This window comes from Scyliorhinus torazame, chromosome 29 (assembly GCF_047496885.1).
Source record: "Scyliorhinus torazame isolate Kashiwa2021f chromosome 29, sScyTor2.1, whole genome shotgun sequence".
Classification (NCBI taxonomy): domain Eukaryota; kingdom Metazoa; phylum Chordata; class Chondrichthyes; order Carcharhiniformes; family Scyliorhinidae; genus Scyliorhinus; species Scyliorhinus torazame.
In genome coordinates, this window is record NC_092735.1 from 16,040,875 (window position 1) to 16,058,880 (window position 18,006).

Sequence of the window (18,006 nt, forward strand, 5' to 3'; positions counted from 1 at the left end):
ACCCACACACACACGGGGAGGATGTGCAGACTCCGCACAGACAGTGACCCAAGCCGGAATCGAACCTGGGACCCTGGAACTGTGAAGCAATTGTGCTATCCACAATGCTACCGTGCTGCTATGTGGAGTTGTTCCAGAGGGTAGGACTGAGACAGCCGGAGACCTGCTGGCGGAGTAGAGAGACATACTGGGAGATATAGAAGACCTGAGTCTGGGAATGGGGGGGAATGCATACCTGCAGGTGGTTGGGGAGAGTCCTTGGAGAAACTTGGGGACAAGAATTTCAATTCAACAATTTTGTGGACAGAGAACTAATATGAAGGCCAGCCAGCAGGGAGCAAATGGAACTTAGTGCAAACCATGATGAGGGTGGCCACATATTAGATTTTCTAGAGTCTGTAGAGGAGGAGGATGTGGCATGAATTAAATCTTTGCTGGTGTTATAGATCATAGAATTTACAGTGCAGAAGGAGGCCACTTGGCCCATCGAGTCTGCACCAGCCCTTGGAAAGAGCACCCTACCTAAGCCCACTTACCCCAGCAACCCCACCTAACCTTTTGGACACCAAAGGACAATTTAACATGGTCAATCCACCTAACCTGCACATCTTTGGACTGTGGGAGGAAACGGGAGCACCCGGAGGAAAGCCACGCAGACACGGGGAGAACGTGCAGACTCCGCACAGACAGTGACCCAAGCCGGGAATCGAACCTGAGATCCTGGAGCTGTGAAGCAACTGTGCTAACTCCTGTGCTATCATGTTGCCCACAAATGTGCAAAAGCCGAGGTGCAATATAGATAGATATACACTGAAGGTTCAAAGTTAAATCTGGGAACTGTCTGGTTAAATGATATATGTAAATAATACCAAGCTAGAAACTGATGTTTGGTGGAAGGAGTGGAGTAGGCAATTTGCAGAGCGCTGCTCTTTCCGTTTGTAACTCATTTGTTATCATCTCCAGCAGTAACGACAAACCTTTATTGCTATTTAGACCTTGTCAAAAAGTATTTCCAATATTAAAAAAAGCTATTTGCTCCATAGTTACAAAAACTGAAGTTCACAAAACTACAATAAGAAGGAACAGGCACAGTGCAACGATGGCTTCCAGTCCAGACTTTTCAATCCATTACGCTTTTATTGATCATTACTCCTGCTTCCTATAGACAACTCGATTTTGGACACTGCAGGTTCTTCACTTCATAAAAATCATAGACAATTGCAACGCAGAAGGAGGTAATTCAGCCTGTTGTAACTGTTTCAGTTTGCTGAAAGAGCAATCATGCTTCCCCCCAGAATATCTGTAACCCTGTCAAGTCCTCGCCCTCCAGCATCCATCAATTCACCTTATAAATTATTTATGAAATAGTTTCCTCTTTTTCAGGTAGCATGTTCCAGATCCTGACAATTCTCTGAATGGAAATATTTCACCTCATCTCCCCTCTAAATCTTTGCCAAAGATTTTCATTGATGATCTCTGGTTATTGGCCTACTATCTGCGCTATTAAAAATCTCATACCATCTTGAAAACTTCTATTAGTTACCTCTTCTTAAATCCTTCCTGTTCCAAGGAGAACATTTCCAACTCTTCCAACCTGTTGCTATAACGGATGTTCCTCATCCCTGATAACATCCCAGTAAAGCTCCTCTGCACCCTTCTTATGGCCTTTACGTCTGTGATAAAGCCAGGGGAGTCCAACAAGCTTCTTAAAAGTCCTTTATTTCAACAACAGCATCGTACATTCACAGGGCCCGGTTACCTTTCACCGGGTCCTCATTCCCTTTTAGCTGGCTCTACAGCCGCCTGCCTTTTATGCTAGTGCTGGGTTAACTCAGTCCAATTGAGCACAGGGAACAATCATCCCCAGCTGGATGAGTCCTGTGCAGATTATTACAATGTCATTGACCAAATTCCAAACCACTGCTTCTTACTTCCAAAGGCATTCAGTTCCTGAAAAATTACATAGAACCACAGAAACAAGGTTTTGTAAGAGCCACGAAGAATCCAGCACGAGTTTTAAGGATACAAAGTAATAACATTTATTTACTATAACATATATACATAACAGTAGCAGTAACTTCCCTTGCTACATACTCCTTCCTGCTGGTTCCTGAACTGGCCAGCTTTATTTATACTAGGAGTTTACTAGTGGTTTCTCCGCCCCCCTCATTGGGGAAGCTCATACTCCCACAGGATTGTGGGATAGTCATTAGTCCCCAGCCAATGGTAAGTAGGCATTTGGGCCATCTGGTTCAATTTGATAGTTACACTCCACTGAACATATGTCCATTCCTCTTTAACCCATCCGCATTTTCTTCTATTTCTTTCTTTCTCCTGTGGCTATTCAGCTACCCACTTAAATGCATGTATGCTAGTTAACTCAATGGCCAGAATTTTTAGAATGGCGGAGACTCACTCATCTACCTCACTTGGATGGAAGTCTTACCTCGGAGAGCTGCTGGCCAAGTAGATTGACCTGCAGCTCTCAGCTCATCCAGGCACAGCGCTGCAGTGGCTGGAAGACGCACTCCAGCGCTGTACCTGGGTAAGTGTTGGGACATGGAGGCCTACCTGGCAGTGATCCCAGGCAGATGAGGGGAGGGGACTCCTTGTGGGGTCACCAGAAGGGAGATTGGATTTGGTGGGTAGGCTGGAGTGGGGAGGGAGGTCCAGAGGTGCCCGTCCAGTCCTTGAGGGGAGGGCATCCCAAATTAGGAGGGGGCGTCTGATGGAGGCTACCCATCCCCGCCAACACCTTCCCGCCCAAGATCTAGGATTTTTAAAAATTCTATTTCCCCATTGTATCTATCTGTCACCCGCCAGCCTTAAAATTGCAACTAGGTGGGGGTGGGTGGGATCCCGGAGGGAATCCTGTCCATGCAATTTCATGCTCCCCTCTTGCCTCAAGATCCACCAGGGGAGGGCATAAAATTCAGTCCAATGACGGTTTGTGCTGGTGACCTCCACATCCTAGTCACTCTCTGTTTAAAAAAGTTTTTCCTGAATTCCTTATTGGATTTATTAGTGACTATCTCATATATTTGGATCTAAGTTTGATCTCTCTGCAAGTAACATTCTGTGCATGTCTCTGTTTGCTAAACAGATGCACATATGCATAAGGCTATGAATTTAATAGTTAGTGTTCATGTAATTGATGCTAACATTCAAGTATGTTGTCTAGGTGAACATGCCAAAATTCAAGGATGTTTGTTACATTTCTTTGCTAGTGTGCTCTCTTTCACTGATGAATTGTTATATTTGATTTTACTCTTCAGTCAGATACAATTTTTGTGGAACTTTCATGGCTTTAGTCCAAAGAACAGTTTTGAAATCAAATAAATCTCCCTTAACAAAACACAAATCTTCTGACTGATTGATTTTGAAGTTGAAAATTGTTAGTTCTGCAGTAACTTTCTGTGTCATTGACAGGTGAACACCAGATGGAATTACTGGATTATGTAGCAGCCAAATTTCATGAGGAAGGCGGAATTTTTAAACTCTTGGTATAAGCAGCACTCAACTTGAATTGTAATTTGTTAGCTAATAGGATCTGAATTGATAGTTGTCTGTAATCACATTATGTAAAATGAGAGTTTCCATACTCCTGTTTTATAATTGAGGAATGCTATGGAGTTGAGCACTTAATCTGCTTGTTGATGGGGTGATGGGTCAATTCTCTGCTTATCTATAGTGTTGGTCCTGGTTTCTCGTTTACTGGAAAGAGGTGGAGGTTCATCATTTGATTAATGGGGAAAGGGTCTATAATCTAGTTGTTTATTATGGATTAATTCATCTCCCGTTGCTACTTCACAAGCTCCTGCTTTGTATATGATCCCAAGGCTGTATATGATCTGCGGCTGGGTAAGTGTGGCTGGATCTGCCCTCTGCTGGGGACTGCACAATGCTGCTTCTGCCTCCACCTCCTGCTGACATGTCATAGAGTTCATAGAATAGAGTTCATAGAATTTACAGTGCAGAAGGAGGCCATTCAGCCCATCGAGTCTGCACCGGCTCTTGGAAAGAGCACCCTACCCAAGGTCCACACCTCCACCCGATCCCCATAACCTAGTAACCCCACCCAACACTAAGGGCAATTTTGGACACTATGGGCAATTTAGCATGGCCAATCCACCTAACCTGCACATCTTTGGACTGTGGGAGGAAACCGAAGCACCCGGAGGAAACCCATGCACACACAGGGAGAACATGCAGACTCCGCACAGACAGTGATCTAAGCTGGGAATCGAACCTGGGACCCTGGAGCTGTGAAGCAATTGTGCTATCCACAATGCTACCATGCTGCCCTTGATAATGTCCTTCTGCCAGCCGTTCCAAAGTTTCCTGAGGCATGTGGATTTGCACTGATGTGGGATGCACTTGGCTTCTGCGATGGTGGTTCCTTAGTGCGCAGTTCCCATGACAACATCCAGCCCACTTCTTTGCCATGCAGTATATCCCCGACTCTGGCTACCTTGCTAACCAGAGCCTTCACTAGCCATGCAAAATCCCACTGATGGAGGGTGAGCTCCAGCTGGAGGTGACCATGCTCCAGATCTTCATAAATTCTTGGTAAAAGACAGGCAACTCCCACAAGGATGCAAAGAGATATCCGGGTTTTTAAACTCGAGCTGCATGTTGGAATTGAAACTGAGCAACTGGTAGAAGAAATATAGTCAGTGTATGCTATCTAGGAGAATCCTTGATGTACAACTACCTGCATGGTCTGAAGGAGGAAAGTGCGTAAGTCCACCAGTGCCTGACTACCCTTCCTAAGCTGGAGACTCAGCACTGAGACTAATGCGCCCTTTTGTCCCAGAAGTAGAGACAAACTTATTCTGTATCTTGGCAACAAACCCATTGGCCGTAGAGGAGTGGTATGCAGTGGGAAGGATCAAAGTGATTAACTGGTATCACAGCTTGGGGTGGGAGTGACTGCACAGAAGATAAAAACTGTGTGAGCCTGGTAACTGGTTTAATACATTAGTATGTGATTAGTGGTCAGTCTCTCCAACCTTCATCTCTCACGGAATATTCACTGGGTGCCAGTGTGACATTATGCCACCATCATTTACAATAGGTCTGCAAAAGGGTGAACTTGGCGGCTTCACCTCCAAAGGGGATATCGGAGGTGAACATTCAGGCAGCCATGATTCCTCAGGCTCTTCACTGCTAAGGGTGCACCGGAGAGGACATGCGGGACATAGATAGGTTCAACTTGGGGCTGGGGGTCAATCACTCATTCTTGGGGGGAGGCGTCACTAGCAGGCCTTACCTCATTCACTTTGGAGCGACCCTTGCTTTAAGGAGGTCTGGAGGCTGGCATGCAAGCATTGCTTCCTGTGTCCTACTTGCTGAGGGAGTGCCTGTCCTTCCTGGAGTTGGAAAGTGGGTGGCAGGAGGTGAATACTGAGCGTCAGCACTGCAGCGACTGTGAAGGAACTGGGTGGGGTCCCATGAGAAGCCGGGCTGCAAGGGCAGAGTGGGCACCTCAGGAATGGCTTGTATCCCTGCCTCAATAGTAATAAAGATCCTCTCAGGGAAGCACAACTGCACTGTGTGTAGAACCCTGCACTCAGGCAGCACTCTGACGGCCAAGGGGTTGCGCTCCCACATGCATTTGTGTGCAGCTGACTGGGAGATGCCACACAGATTACCAGTGCTGTCCTGAAATGAGCCTCTCGCATAGACGTTTAGAACAGAGGTGACTTTAAGGGCCACGGGTAGCGGGTACCCTTCCATCCCATGTGGTGCCAGCTTCCTAAGCTGGAGAATCAGTACTGAGACTAATGTGCCCTTTTGTCCCAGAAGTAGAGACAAACTTATTCTGTATCACTGAATGAGCAAGACACTTAGTGCCATTCTTCCGCCTTCTTGCAATGACCCTGTACATTCTTCCTATTCAATTAACAGTCTAATTCCCTTTTCAAAGTTTCAATTGAACCTGTCTCCACCACACTCTCAGGAATTAGATCCCGCTCACTGTGAAAAATATTTTCTTCATGTCATTTTGCTTCTATAACTAATTACTTTAAATCTGTGCCCTCCCATTCCCAATTATTTCATGAATGGGAAGTTTCTCCCTATCCAGCCTTCTTTTCTCCAGGTAAAACAGTCCCAACTTCTCCACTCCATCTATGTAACTGAAGTCCCGCATTCAAAGACAAGTTAAAATCTTAATCTCAATATTGTTGAATACAGACAAACACTTTATCCACTAGATAAAGTACTGGATTGTATCTGAACACTTACACAAAGCTGGTCAATTTAATGGTGACTTATCTTTTAAAAACTGATTCCCACCATTAATCACTATCAAAAACATATTTAACAACTACCCATTATGACAGGTGAAGTTTGTCAACACCTTTTGAACTTGCCTGGAAAAGATTTCTGAACCCAGACAGGTTTCCCCAATGGTTCGTTTCCCCTTTGAGGTGAACAATGTCATCTAACAAAGGAAGCCCAACATCATGGAAATAGTGGGAGGGTTAAAATGTCCATCCCCACAATGGAGTGCTGTGTGTGGGCTTGCTACACACATGCTTATCCCAGGGCCATAGAAATCCTGGAAGTGAGTACTGCCTTCCAGTTTTAAATCCTCCTTCCCACGTTCCTACTAGGATGGAGGCATGAAATTCCATCTGTCTGTGTCTGTCCATAAGAACATAAATTAATCCTCAGCCTGCTGCATCCCTATAAAAACATTAATATCCAATTAACAGGATACAGGGAACAAACCTGGGAGTGGGACTAACTGGGTTGCTGTTTGAAAGTGCCACCGGCCTCCTTCAATGCTGCACTATTTTGTGATTCTTTCAGGCAGGACAAATTGTTAAGGTTATTTTTTTAAAAACACATGATGGGTCGAGTTGCCTCCTTGTATGCCGTCCGGTGGTCTCTCACTAACCCTGTTAGTACACCACACAAACATCTACTAACTGTAGAACGGCTACAGGGAGTCCACACAGAGTAAGAATAACAAACTTGGTTTATTTACAATTGCATTATATACAACTCTCAGTAGATCCCTACTAGATCTCTCTTTAGTCGGTGTCTTACTGGCTGATCTTTTATACATATTGAATGGCCGGGGGAGATCGTACTCCGTGAGATCAATGGGGAAGATAATCACTCCCACCCCATACGTCCCTGCAGGATATTACAGGCTGGTTTCTTGGCAACTTTTTAATTGTATAAAGTAAGGTTAAGTGTATATAGGGGGGAACACTCATTGGATAGTTCCTTCAGAAGACTTATTGAGACTGGTGAGGGGTTATAGGGTGAGGAGCTATATATTTATAACAGCTCACTTGTAAAGATTAACTTCTAGTTGCCTTCACAAATTGGCTGCAATAAGTTTAACAAATTCATGTCCTCTTTCTTCAATATGTCTTGTAAACATTCTGGAAGATTTAAGTGGATGTTTTTCATTTCTGGCATAATTGCCTTGATATTAGCTCCTTCCCTCAAGAGTGGGTTTGGGAAGGGTGACTTAGAAGTTAACATCAGCGTGCCACATGTGCCCTGTTTGTCTGTGTTATGTAAATAGATCACTTGCCTAAGATATTCTAGTTGGGCGCCTACTTACTGGAGCTGCACAGATTTACCATGGTTTGGGGGAACTTAGCCATGAAGGGGCATCCAGGGGCAGCATGGTGGTGCAGTGGCTAGCACTGCTGCCTCACGGCACCGAGGTCCCAGGTTCGATCCTGGCTCTGGGTCACTGTCCATGTGGAGTTTGCACATTCTCCCCATGTTTGTGTGGGTTTCACCCCCACAACCCACAGATGTGCAGGGTAGGTGGATTGGCCATGCTAAATTGCCCCTTAATTGAAAAAATGAATTGGGTACTCTAAATTTAAATTTTTTTTTAAATGAAGGGGCACCTGGAGCTGAGGGCTCTGCAAGGTAAGTGACCCTTTCAGCACTTGAGGAGCATGAGGTTCAGCCCAAAGAAGGCTTCCAACTCCAGCTCCCATTTGCAGGCTTGCCTTACCTGACCCAATCATGAGTTTATCTCCCACCCCCATCATCAATCATCAGCTTTTCCAATCTTTAGGTTCTCTCTTACTGTCCCCAAGGACCCCTAACCTTGGCTTCCTGCCTCCCACCCACCAACCAGGCAATCCAATTGGCTAACTGCTAGATGGGAAATGTAGATAAAAACTGTTATTGGGGTTCTGCCATTAAGTTGGTGAGGTCTCCTGTCCCTGGCCTTAAGAGTTTTGTTCTTCAAATGTTTTGAGCCTCACCTGTACCCTCCCTGTAAATGCTGGGGCCAATGTGTAATTAAGTTCAGTTAACAACAGATGAAAAAAAAGATACTGGATAACTATGTGTACCTTCCTGCTGTTTTAACAGCTGTCAATTTGCAAACATCTCCAGGTTAGAGGGGCAATCTGAGTTCTTTTCCTATTTAACTATACACAATGGTGCAGCAATGCATTATTTTTTATGTTCCGCTAATTTAGTGACTATTATTGATTGAACTTTAGATCATGGATTCAATCATGGCACTTTTCCGAGTAGATTTCAGTGGCCGTGGTGAGCTTGCAGAACGTCAGCAGAAACTGGCTCAGATGCTGTCCCGCCTGCAGAAAATCTCTGAAGGTAATTATCAAACAGTATCATGGATTTGAGAGCGCTTGATTTAGATGAATAGTGAGAGATCGTCATGAACAGTGCATTATCTAGCACATGATTTTAGACCTAGTCCCTTAGTTGTGGTTTCATGCGTGCATAGAATCAACTGTTGTATCTTCTAACCTGGCTGCGGAGCCCGACTGTAGACCTGCATGGCTTTCCATTGTGCGGGAAATTATGAATTGTCTGATTTTGTTCCGACTACTGATCTTCCTAGCTTGTCTTTTATTCTTTTTTTCTTTATTCTTTCATGGGCTTTGGGTGTCACTACCAGGGACAACATTTGTTGCCCACCTCTAGTTGCCCTTGAATTGGAGTAGCTTGCCAGGCCATTTCAGAGGGTGCTTAAGAATCAATCACATTGTTGTGGGCCTGAAGTTACATGTAGGCCAGGGCAGGTAAGAATGGCAGATTTCCTTCCCTAAAAGACATTAGTGAACCTGATGGGTTTTTAGAACAATCAATGATAATTTCATGGCAGCCATTACTGAGACTAGTTTTATAGTATAGTTTTACTAACTGAACGTAAATTCTACCAGCTGTCATTGTGGAAATTGAACCTCAGTCCCCAGAGAATTAACCTGGGCTCACAGAACTGCGCTCCCTTAAAAATTGACACCTTCAGAAGAACAGTGATGGGAATTAAAGGGAACCTGAATTGTACCTGAATACATACTGTGCCAAATAGTGAAGCAACAAGCTCTTCATGTATTTCTGAATAGGAGCAACTCAGTGTTCTAACTAAGAGGTTGAAATTCTCTCCAGTCTCAAGCAAGTGAGGCTGCATTAAGTTTTGAAAATTTATCTGGAGCAGATTTCTCTTTCCAGAATTGGAGATTCTAATAGCTGCTGAATCATTTTTGTTAATTATTTTTTTGTAGAGTATAATGTGGCCGTGTTTGTCACCAATCAGATGACTGCCGATCCAGGAGCTGCCATGAGGTAGGCACAAGGTTCAACTTGAGACATGATCATCCAAAGGTGGGAAAGGAGACAAACTAGGGAAAACGATGTATGTGAATTCCCTTAATCTTCTAATGTTGAAAAATGGGCGTTCCGTGTTCAACTTCCAGTTCTAGAACAATTGATGTAGAAACACATCCTGAGATGCTTCTTAGAATTTTAATCAGATCGAAAATAATGTCAAGTCAAAGAAGGCTGTTCTGTGAGGGGTGATCAAAAGTTTGCCGAAGTGTATGGGTTTTAAGATCATCTTAAAACAGGGGCGATGCAAAGATTTAGGTAAAATATTCCAGAGCTTAGGACCAAACCAGCCGAAGGCACAGCCAAGGCACAGGTGTCAATGGTGGGATAAGAAAGGGGAATGCACAAGACACTGGGTTCGACCATTGCAGAGTTCTCAGGGATTTTGGGGTGGGGAGATTTTACAAAGATAGGACGAGTCGAGAACATGAGATTTAAACAAGAGGATGAGATTTTATTTTGCCAATTCCATTTTAGTTTATTTGTTGTCATGAGTGTGAAAACCACTGGCAAGGGCAGTACTTGTTGCCCATCCCTAATTGCCCTTGAGATGGTGGTAGTGAGCCACATTCTTGAGCTCTAGTCCAGTGTTTATCAAACTTTTTTTCCCAGGACCCATGTTTGCCAACTGGCTGACCTTCGGGACCAATGGCAGCCGACCTTCACGACCTACACCAGCAGGCCTGCACAACACGTGCCACTTTTCCTTACCTTTAATGCGAAAGAGGAGCCTTATTGGTCCTCACAATTTCACTCCAATCAAGTTCACAGCAGGAGAAGGCAATGCGCATATCAGGTGCAGAGATCATTTGCAGTTCGTTTGTGCCATCTTCATATTTATGAGAATGGAAAATCCATGTAGGTCGTCGTGAAAGGCAATAGCAACAAAATGATTGTTTTACTCAACACTGGATTCTCCTAGGAGATGCTACTCCAGATTGCTGACAGCCTTATGGACTTTTGGCATGTTTTTAATGTGCTGTCACAGGTCAGGTACAGCAGTTTAGTCTTTTCATTTGGAGTCAGCTCTTAAGTTGATAATTGACTCTGAGGTCTCAAAATCAAATGGAATTTTTCTCTTTCAAAATCTGAAACTTCTCTTCTCATTTGCCAGTGCTGCCCTGCATATAACACACATGGGCGTTGCATTTTTAAAAAAATTTAGAGTACCCAATTATTTTTTCCAATTAAGGGACAATTTAGTGTGGCCAACCCACCTAACCTACACATCTTTAGGTTGTGGGGGTGAAACCCAAACAAACAAGGGTAGAATGTGCAAACTCCACATGGACAGTGACCCAGAACCGGGATCTAACCTGGGTCCTCGGCGCCATGAGGCAGCAATGATAACCACTGCTGACCCGGCTTTGCATTGTAACCACCTAAATTGGCCAACTCCCGATTTAAAATGGCGAACGGCAAAGGCTGATGGGAAAGTCAGCCAACAAGACAGAAACCAGCGGCGGCAGGTTTGCTGTGTATTTACCTCTGCAAAAGCCAGACAACATCGATACCAGCGGCCATCAGCATAACAAAGTAGCAGCCATCTGCATACTGATGAGCAATCCCCGGGAACAATAAGTAACATTTTGGACACACAAAGAAAAGCCAGACTCCTCGGCGCCAGCAGGAGCCAACACAAAGGAGGTGAACGAGCACCTCAAGACCGCCCATCGAACAGGGAACCGCTCCAGTATTGAAGAAAATCGAACCAAGCGATTGGGACAAAGTCCAATCACTTGGGACCAGGTACAGGGTCCGCCCCGAAAGGCGGGAAGCCCCTGGGGACTATAAGAGTTGAGCATCAAGTTCAAATCGCTCTCTTCACCGCTCTTCACTCTCTCTTCACCTCTGCGTCGTGCCCGGGTCACCCAGCAACACGAACAAACATTGACCGTGACCGGTGCAGTGACTCCCGACGGAAGTAAGTCTTAATTCAATGCTCGCTATGAGATAGGCGCTCCTAGCTACCAATCCGTACCAACTTCAAATCCCGCAGACTCAGAACCCGAACAAAAGGCCATTTGTTTCCCTGACCTGATGGGCCAGTCCGAAGTTAAGTATAGGCCTGTTAGTTGTAGAAGTAGCTTAGACGTAGAATTTGTGCATGAGTAGCGATTACTGTGTATAATAAATGTGCTGTGATTTAAATCTTACTAATCAGTGTATTGGGTTATTGATCATTACTCGGACTTGAACCTCGTGGCGGTATCATAAAGATACCTGGCGACTCGAGAGCAAAGGTAATAAAACAGAGCAATTGAACCAAGGAGAAAATCAGCAACAGCATCTTTATTTGAATTAGCACAATTAACAAAACCATACTTCAAGAAATCATGGGCGGGATTCTCTCAGCCTGGGGCCGGGCCAGAGAATCCCCGCGACCGGCGCGAATCACGCCACACCGCCCTGACGCCGGCAGGCAATTCTCCGCAGGATCGGCACCGTTGCCGCCGGCGTGGTTGGCACGCCGCTGGTTAGGGGCCACCCTACGCGGCCGGCCCGCCGATTCTCGGCTCGGGATGGGCCGCGCAGCCATCGTAAAAATGTTGAGTCCCGCCGGAGCCATCCACACCTACTCTCAGCCGGCGGGAACTCGGGGGGAGGGGTGGTCCGATCCCGGGGGGTCCTCCGATGTGGCCTGGCCTGCAATCGGGGCCCATCGATCGGTGGGCCGGCCTCTCTGGCTGGCGACCTCCTTTCTTCCGTGCTGGCCCCTGTAGTCCTGCGCCATGTTGCGTTGGGGCCGGCGCGTTGAAGGAAGCCACTGCGCATGTGTGCGTTGGCGCCAGTGCCACTGCGCATGCGCGGATCCCGCAGCGCCCATTTGACACTGGGATCAGCAGCTGGAGCAGCGTGAACCGCACCAGTGCCATGCTAGCCCCCTGTGGAGGCCAGAATTGCCGATACTGAGGCCGTGTTGACGCCGTCGAGAAACGCGATAGCGTTTCCGACGGCGTCAACACTTAGCCTCAGGATCGCAGAATCCCTCCCCATCTTTATACTGTTTGTTCCAGAGTTATGTTTCTTCTTTGTAGGCTGTTCCCCAATGGCCCTGGAGCTCTGTACAGAGATAACACTAGCACTGCTCTGTCCTGCTGTGGATTCTCCTGAGCAGCTCTCTTCAGCAGATTCAGATGTGAGATCCTGGCCAGTAGTTACACTGTCTATTTGTGGCTCTGGACGTCTCTTCCTTGTAACAAAACAATCCAGCTTCACAGTCCTCTTGCCATGCTTGCTAGCAGCTAAAAAATGGAAGAAGCTCTCCTCTGTAGTTGGGTGCCAAGAGCACATACCAACAAGGCGCTTGACGTTAAGTGTACGTGCAGGGCACGCAACCTGCTCACTGCTGCCACTTATGGTCGCAGCCTCATTTCGTCCGCATTTAAAAGCCGATAGCGGCTGATGGACACTTCTCCGCGATCGGGACCAGCCCGGGAATGCTGCGACCCTCCCAACACGTGCCCACAACCCACCTGCGGGATCGAGACCTGCACTTTGAAAAACCCTGATCTAGTCCATCTGGTGTGGGTGCACTCACAATGCTATGAGGAAGGGAATCCTAGGTTTTTGATCCAGCTGTGGTGGTGCTAAACAACATAATGGAAAGTATCCTATGCAAAGTGTGAAGATGGAACTTCAATTCCATAAGGACTGTGTGGCAGTCATTCCCACTAATATTCTAATGATAGATGCATCTGCATCAGATAGATTGGTGAAGATGAGGTCAAGTATGTTTTCACCTATCTACAACTCAAAAACTTCCTCCGAAAGGAGACAAGGACGTACCCACAACCATCACGACAGACATTACTGGAAGAGTTACTGGACGCAAGCATACTAGATTAAGGAAACTAGCGACATGTATGACCGACTGGTAGAGAGGGCCGACACTGTACTGGACGCAACAATAAAGAAATGGGAGAAGGACCTGGGGATTGAAATAGGGTGGGGACTCTGGAGCAAAGCACTGCACAGGGTTAACTCCACCTCCACGTGCGCAAGGCTCAGCCTGACGCAACTAAAAGTGGTACATAGAGCCCGCTTAACAAGAACCCGTATGAGTAGGTTCTTCCCGGAGGTGGAGGATAGATGTAAATGGTGCCAAGGAGGGCCAGCCAACCACGCCCAAAAGTTCTGGTCTTGCTCCAGACTTGCGGGGTACTGGACAGCCTTCTTCGAGGCAATGTCGAAAGTGGTGGGGATGAAGGTGGAGCCATGCCCGAAAGTGGCGGTCTTCGGAGTTTCAGACCAGCCAGATCTATTCCTGGGGAGGAGGGCGGAAGCCCTTGCCTTTGCCTCCCTGATCGCCTGCCGTAGAATCCTGTTCGGCTGGCGGTCAGCAGCACCACCCAAAGCTGCAGACTGGCTGTCCGACCTCTCGGAATCTCTTCAAATGGAGAAAATCAAATTCGCCATCCGAGGGTCAGACGACGGCTTCCACAGAACGTGAGGGCCATTCACCCAATTCTTTCGGGGCCTGTTTGTGGCCAACAAACAAGCAGAAGAATAGCCAGGTAGCCAAGAATCAGGGGAAAGTAGCCAAAGCCTGAGAGGGAGAGATAGACCGGGAGGTGGGGGGGACAGCTAAACCTAAGAGGAAAGAAAGGCAAATCACAGGAGGGGGGGGGGAGAGGGAAGGGTCAGGGAACAAGAGAGGAGAACCAGGGAGGTGAGGGGGAGGCAGGGAAATGACAGCCGGAAGGAGGGCACGGGTTACGATAACAAACTTGGCATCTCCAGGAACAGAGAACAAGGAAAATACAGGCGAAAGACGGGAGGAACGGCTGAATTGTAGGTGAGCGCGAGACCCCCCCCCCGCAAACAACCGCCTACTTATGTGTTGTAAATAATAATTTTGCCAGTTGTACAGAGTTGCTGCTGTTGAGCAGGTGCACAATACCCTACCAGTTATTCTATATTATTTTTTATTTCATTTTTTATTATTTACTTTTTTTTTGGTATGTTTGGGTATGCCCTTCTTTTCCATATATGTATATATATATTTCTTATTCTGTGTACATAATGGTAAATATACTTTGTTCAAAAACCCAATAAAAACATTTATTAAAAAAAGTATGTTTTAATCTACTCAGTGAAAAATCCTTAACCTTCTGAATGAACATCAGGGGCGGGATTCTCCCCTACCCCGCGGGGCGGGCTGTACTGGTGCCGAGGAGTGGCGTGAACCACTCCGGCATTGGGCCGCCCGGACAGTGCGGAATCCTCCGCACCTTCAGGGGCTAGGCCAGCTCCGGCGGGGTTGGCGTCGCGGCAGCCGGCGAGGAAGGGCTTGGCGCCGTGCCAACCGATGCCGAAGGGCCTCCGCCGGCCGGCGCAAGTTTGCGCATGCGCGGGAGCGCCAGCGTGTGCTGGTGTCATCCCAGCGCATGCGCAGGGTGGTTCTTCTCCGCGCCGGCCATTGCGGAGGTTGACAGCAGCCAGCACGGAGGGAAAGAGTGCCCCCACGGCACAGGCTGCCCGCGGATCGGTGGGCCCCAATCCCATGCCAGGCCACCGTGGGGGCACCCCCTGGGGCCAGATCCCCCCCGCGCCGCCCCGAGGACTCTGCAGGCCGCCGGTACAGACCTGGTTTGTTTTACGCCGGCGGGACTGGCCGAAAACGGGCAGCCGCTTGGCCCATCGCGGGCCGGAGAATCGCTCGGGGGGGCTCCTGCCAGCTGCCGCGACCGGCACGGTGCGTTTCCCGCCCCTGCCAAAACCCCAGTGCTGGAGAATTCGGCAGTCGGCGGTGTGGTGTGATTCACGCCGGCTCCCGGAGGGTCGGAGAATCCCGCCCCTTCTTTACTCCTAATACAGTGTCAATAACTAGAGTACTTGTGTGGGTGTTTATTCCCCAAAATCAAAAATATGTGTGTGAGACACATTGCCCCAACAGCAACAGATAAGAAAATATGTTACCTATTTTTTTCACTGACACAAGCCCTTGCATGATTTCTGTGATTCTGAAACTCTTCTTTCGGATGAGAGGCCAGAGCCCCGGGCACTATGCGGAAGCCACAACCTAGAGCCGTGCATGGGGGATGACAGCCCTGGTCACTGTGCGGGGCCACAGCACAGGGTTGTATAGGGTGTCCCACAGCCCCAGGCACTGCATGGGGACCACACTCTTAAACAGTGATCTTCGCAAAGAAATCTTGAAACAGCATTCTGATAGAATCATAGAATGACCAGTGCAGAAGGAGGCCATTCGTCCCATAGCTTGATGAGTACAGATTACTTTCAATATTTGGCCACTTATGCGATGCCTGGTAGGGACTAATACACCAATGTTTGAACAGATCATTTTAGTTATTTATTTGAAAGGGAATCTTGTTATTTGGGGCAATACTTCCAACACAACCCTTCCTGTATTTGAAGAAATCATCACGTCATAATGGTTGCAAATAAACTTGATTTGGCTTTGCTTTAGGAATGATAATTATTATTTTCACACGCTATTGTAGGTTTGTTCTAAATTTCCGATTATATACTGGGGAGGAGATTTTACACGCCCCCTCCTCCCCAGCTTATTTGCATGCAGGAGGGGGGCATATAAAATAAAGCAGGTGGTTGTAGCTGCCTGTCTTCTTGCCCACACCTGAGATGTTTTCTATATTATGATGGGCAGGAAAGGCCTCAGCCAGTCCGCCCGCCCTCTCGGCCTGTTGAGGCCCTTAATTGGTCATGAGTTGGCCAACTAAGGGCCTCATTCAACCTCCAGCACAATAATGTGTGTGGCTGTTGATAGCAAATGGAGGAGGTCAACCTGCAACTTTTGCAACTCAGGCTAAAAGGCAGGAAGAAAGGGGAACAGGGCAGGTGGGGGGCCGTTAGCAAGCGAGCAAATCATCCCAATTCCTGTAATATTCACCCCAAGAAAATGAGCGCTGTTAAATATTTCATAAACCTACTTAAAATGACCAGATTGACAGAACTTTTGAAATGTTGAAACAGTAACATAAAAGTAATGAGAGGTATGCCATGCTGGAAAGCATCTACATATAATTTAAAGAAACTCATGTCCAATATAAATTATGGGATTGATTGTTTGCTCGGACCACCTTATTAGTCTATTACATAGATAGGTCATAGAAAGCATGATCAGCCCAACAATTGCCACCGTTTATGTGATGCTTTGCCCCACAATGGTTTAGCTCACTGGGCTAAATCGCTGGCTTTTAAAGCAGACCAAGGCAGGCCAGCAGCACGGTTCAATTCCCGTACCAGCCTCCCTGAACAGGCGCCGAATGTGGCGACTAGGGGCTTTTCACAGTAACTTCATTGAAGCCTACTCGTGACAATAAGCGATTTTCATTTCATTTCATTTCATTGTGGATGTTTAATGCATCAACATTGCGTGGTTTCATCAGGACTTGGTGAGGAATTGACTTTGAAAAGAAGAAAAGGCACTTATTTATGGACATTGCATTTGATTCCGAGTGTCCAATGATAAAAACTGAGGATGTGTGGCACCTGAAGGGCTGAAAAGGGAAATCTGGTCGTGTTTTAAGGGAGCATTACCTCAAGCAGTCCTGGGTTTGACATTAGAAAATCTGCTCATCAGTACATACAAATGTACTGCACACAGGTGATTGCTATGTTTGCAATTAAAATTATACGGAAATTAATTTTCTTAATTAAACAAAGGTTAAAATTTAGCCTCAAAGATTGTCCAGTATTTTCTGTTATTGTTTAAAATTTAGCCTGTGCTCATACCTGCTGCTGATATGCAGGAACTGTAAAAAAAAACCACACAATTATTTTGCCACGCAGATCTGAAAGTTATCTGTATATGTCATCTGGAGCACTCTTCATGTCTTGTTGGAACTCTGCTCAAGAGAACAGGCACTGAGCAGCCGTAGTAGCAAAGCTTGTGTCTGTTTAGTGCACAGACTAGCTCATATTCTGTATGTTCTACAGCTTGCTTCCGCAACATGTTTTATCTCTTGTTCTAATCAATTTTTGTTCCTTGATGTCTTGCCAAGTTTCCAGGCAGACCCAAAGAAACCGATTGGTGGTCACATTCTGGCTCACGCATCTACTACAAGGATTAGTCTGCGGAAGGGACGAGGTGAACTGCGCATTGCAAAAATCTATGATAGGTAATATGACCTTACGCCAACAATATTCAGTGCATATGTAAAGCTCCATATTCACGGGACGTACCATTGAGAAACTTGACTAAGTAGGAAAAATGGTTTGTTATTACTCGGATAGATCCTGAAATTATTGCTATCACTATCATTAGCGGTATGTAAATTTTTAATACTTTAGCAAATAATATTATAACAGTAAGATCAAACATTTATGAGATGTTACACCACATATTTTCCAGCTATAATTATAACGTATTTGCCATTAATAATGTAGCTCATA

At 46.4% G+C, this 18,006-nt stretch overlaps 1 protein-coding gene across 1 annotated transcript in view; it reads left to right on the plus strand.

Annotated features, from left to right (window-relative positions):
• The window catches only part of dmc1 (DNA meiotic recombinase 1), a 179,493-nt gene that overhangs the window by 150,164 nt on the left and 11,323 nt on the right, over positions 1–18,006 (plus strand). Inside the window, exons 9-12 of the mRNA XM_072492545.1 lie at positions 3,430–3,503; positions 8,496–8,610; positions 9,525–9,585; positions 17,616–17,732. Of these exons, the coding sequence (XP_072348646.1) occupies positions 3,430–3,503; positions 8,496–8,610; positions 9,525–9,585; positions 17,616–17,732 (367 nt within the window). The remainder of the gene's footprint in view (positions 1–3,429; positions 3,504–8,495; positions 8,611–9,524; positions 9,586–17,615; positions 17,733–18,006) is intronic.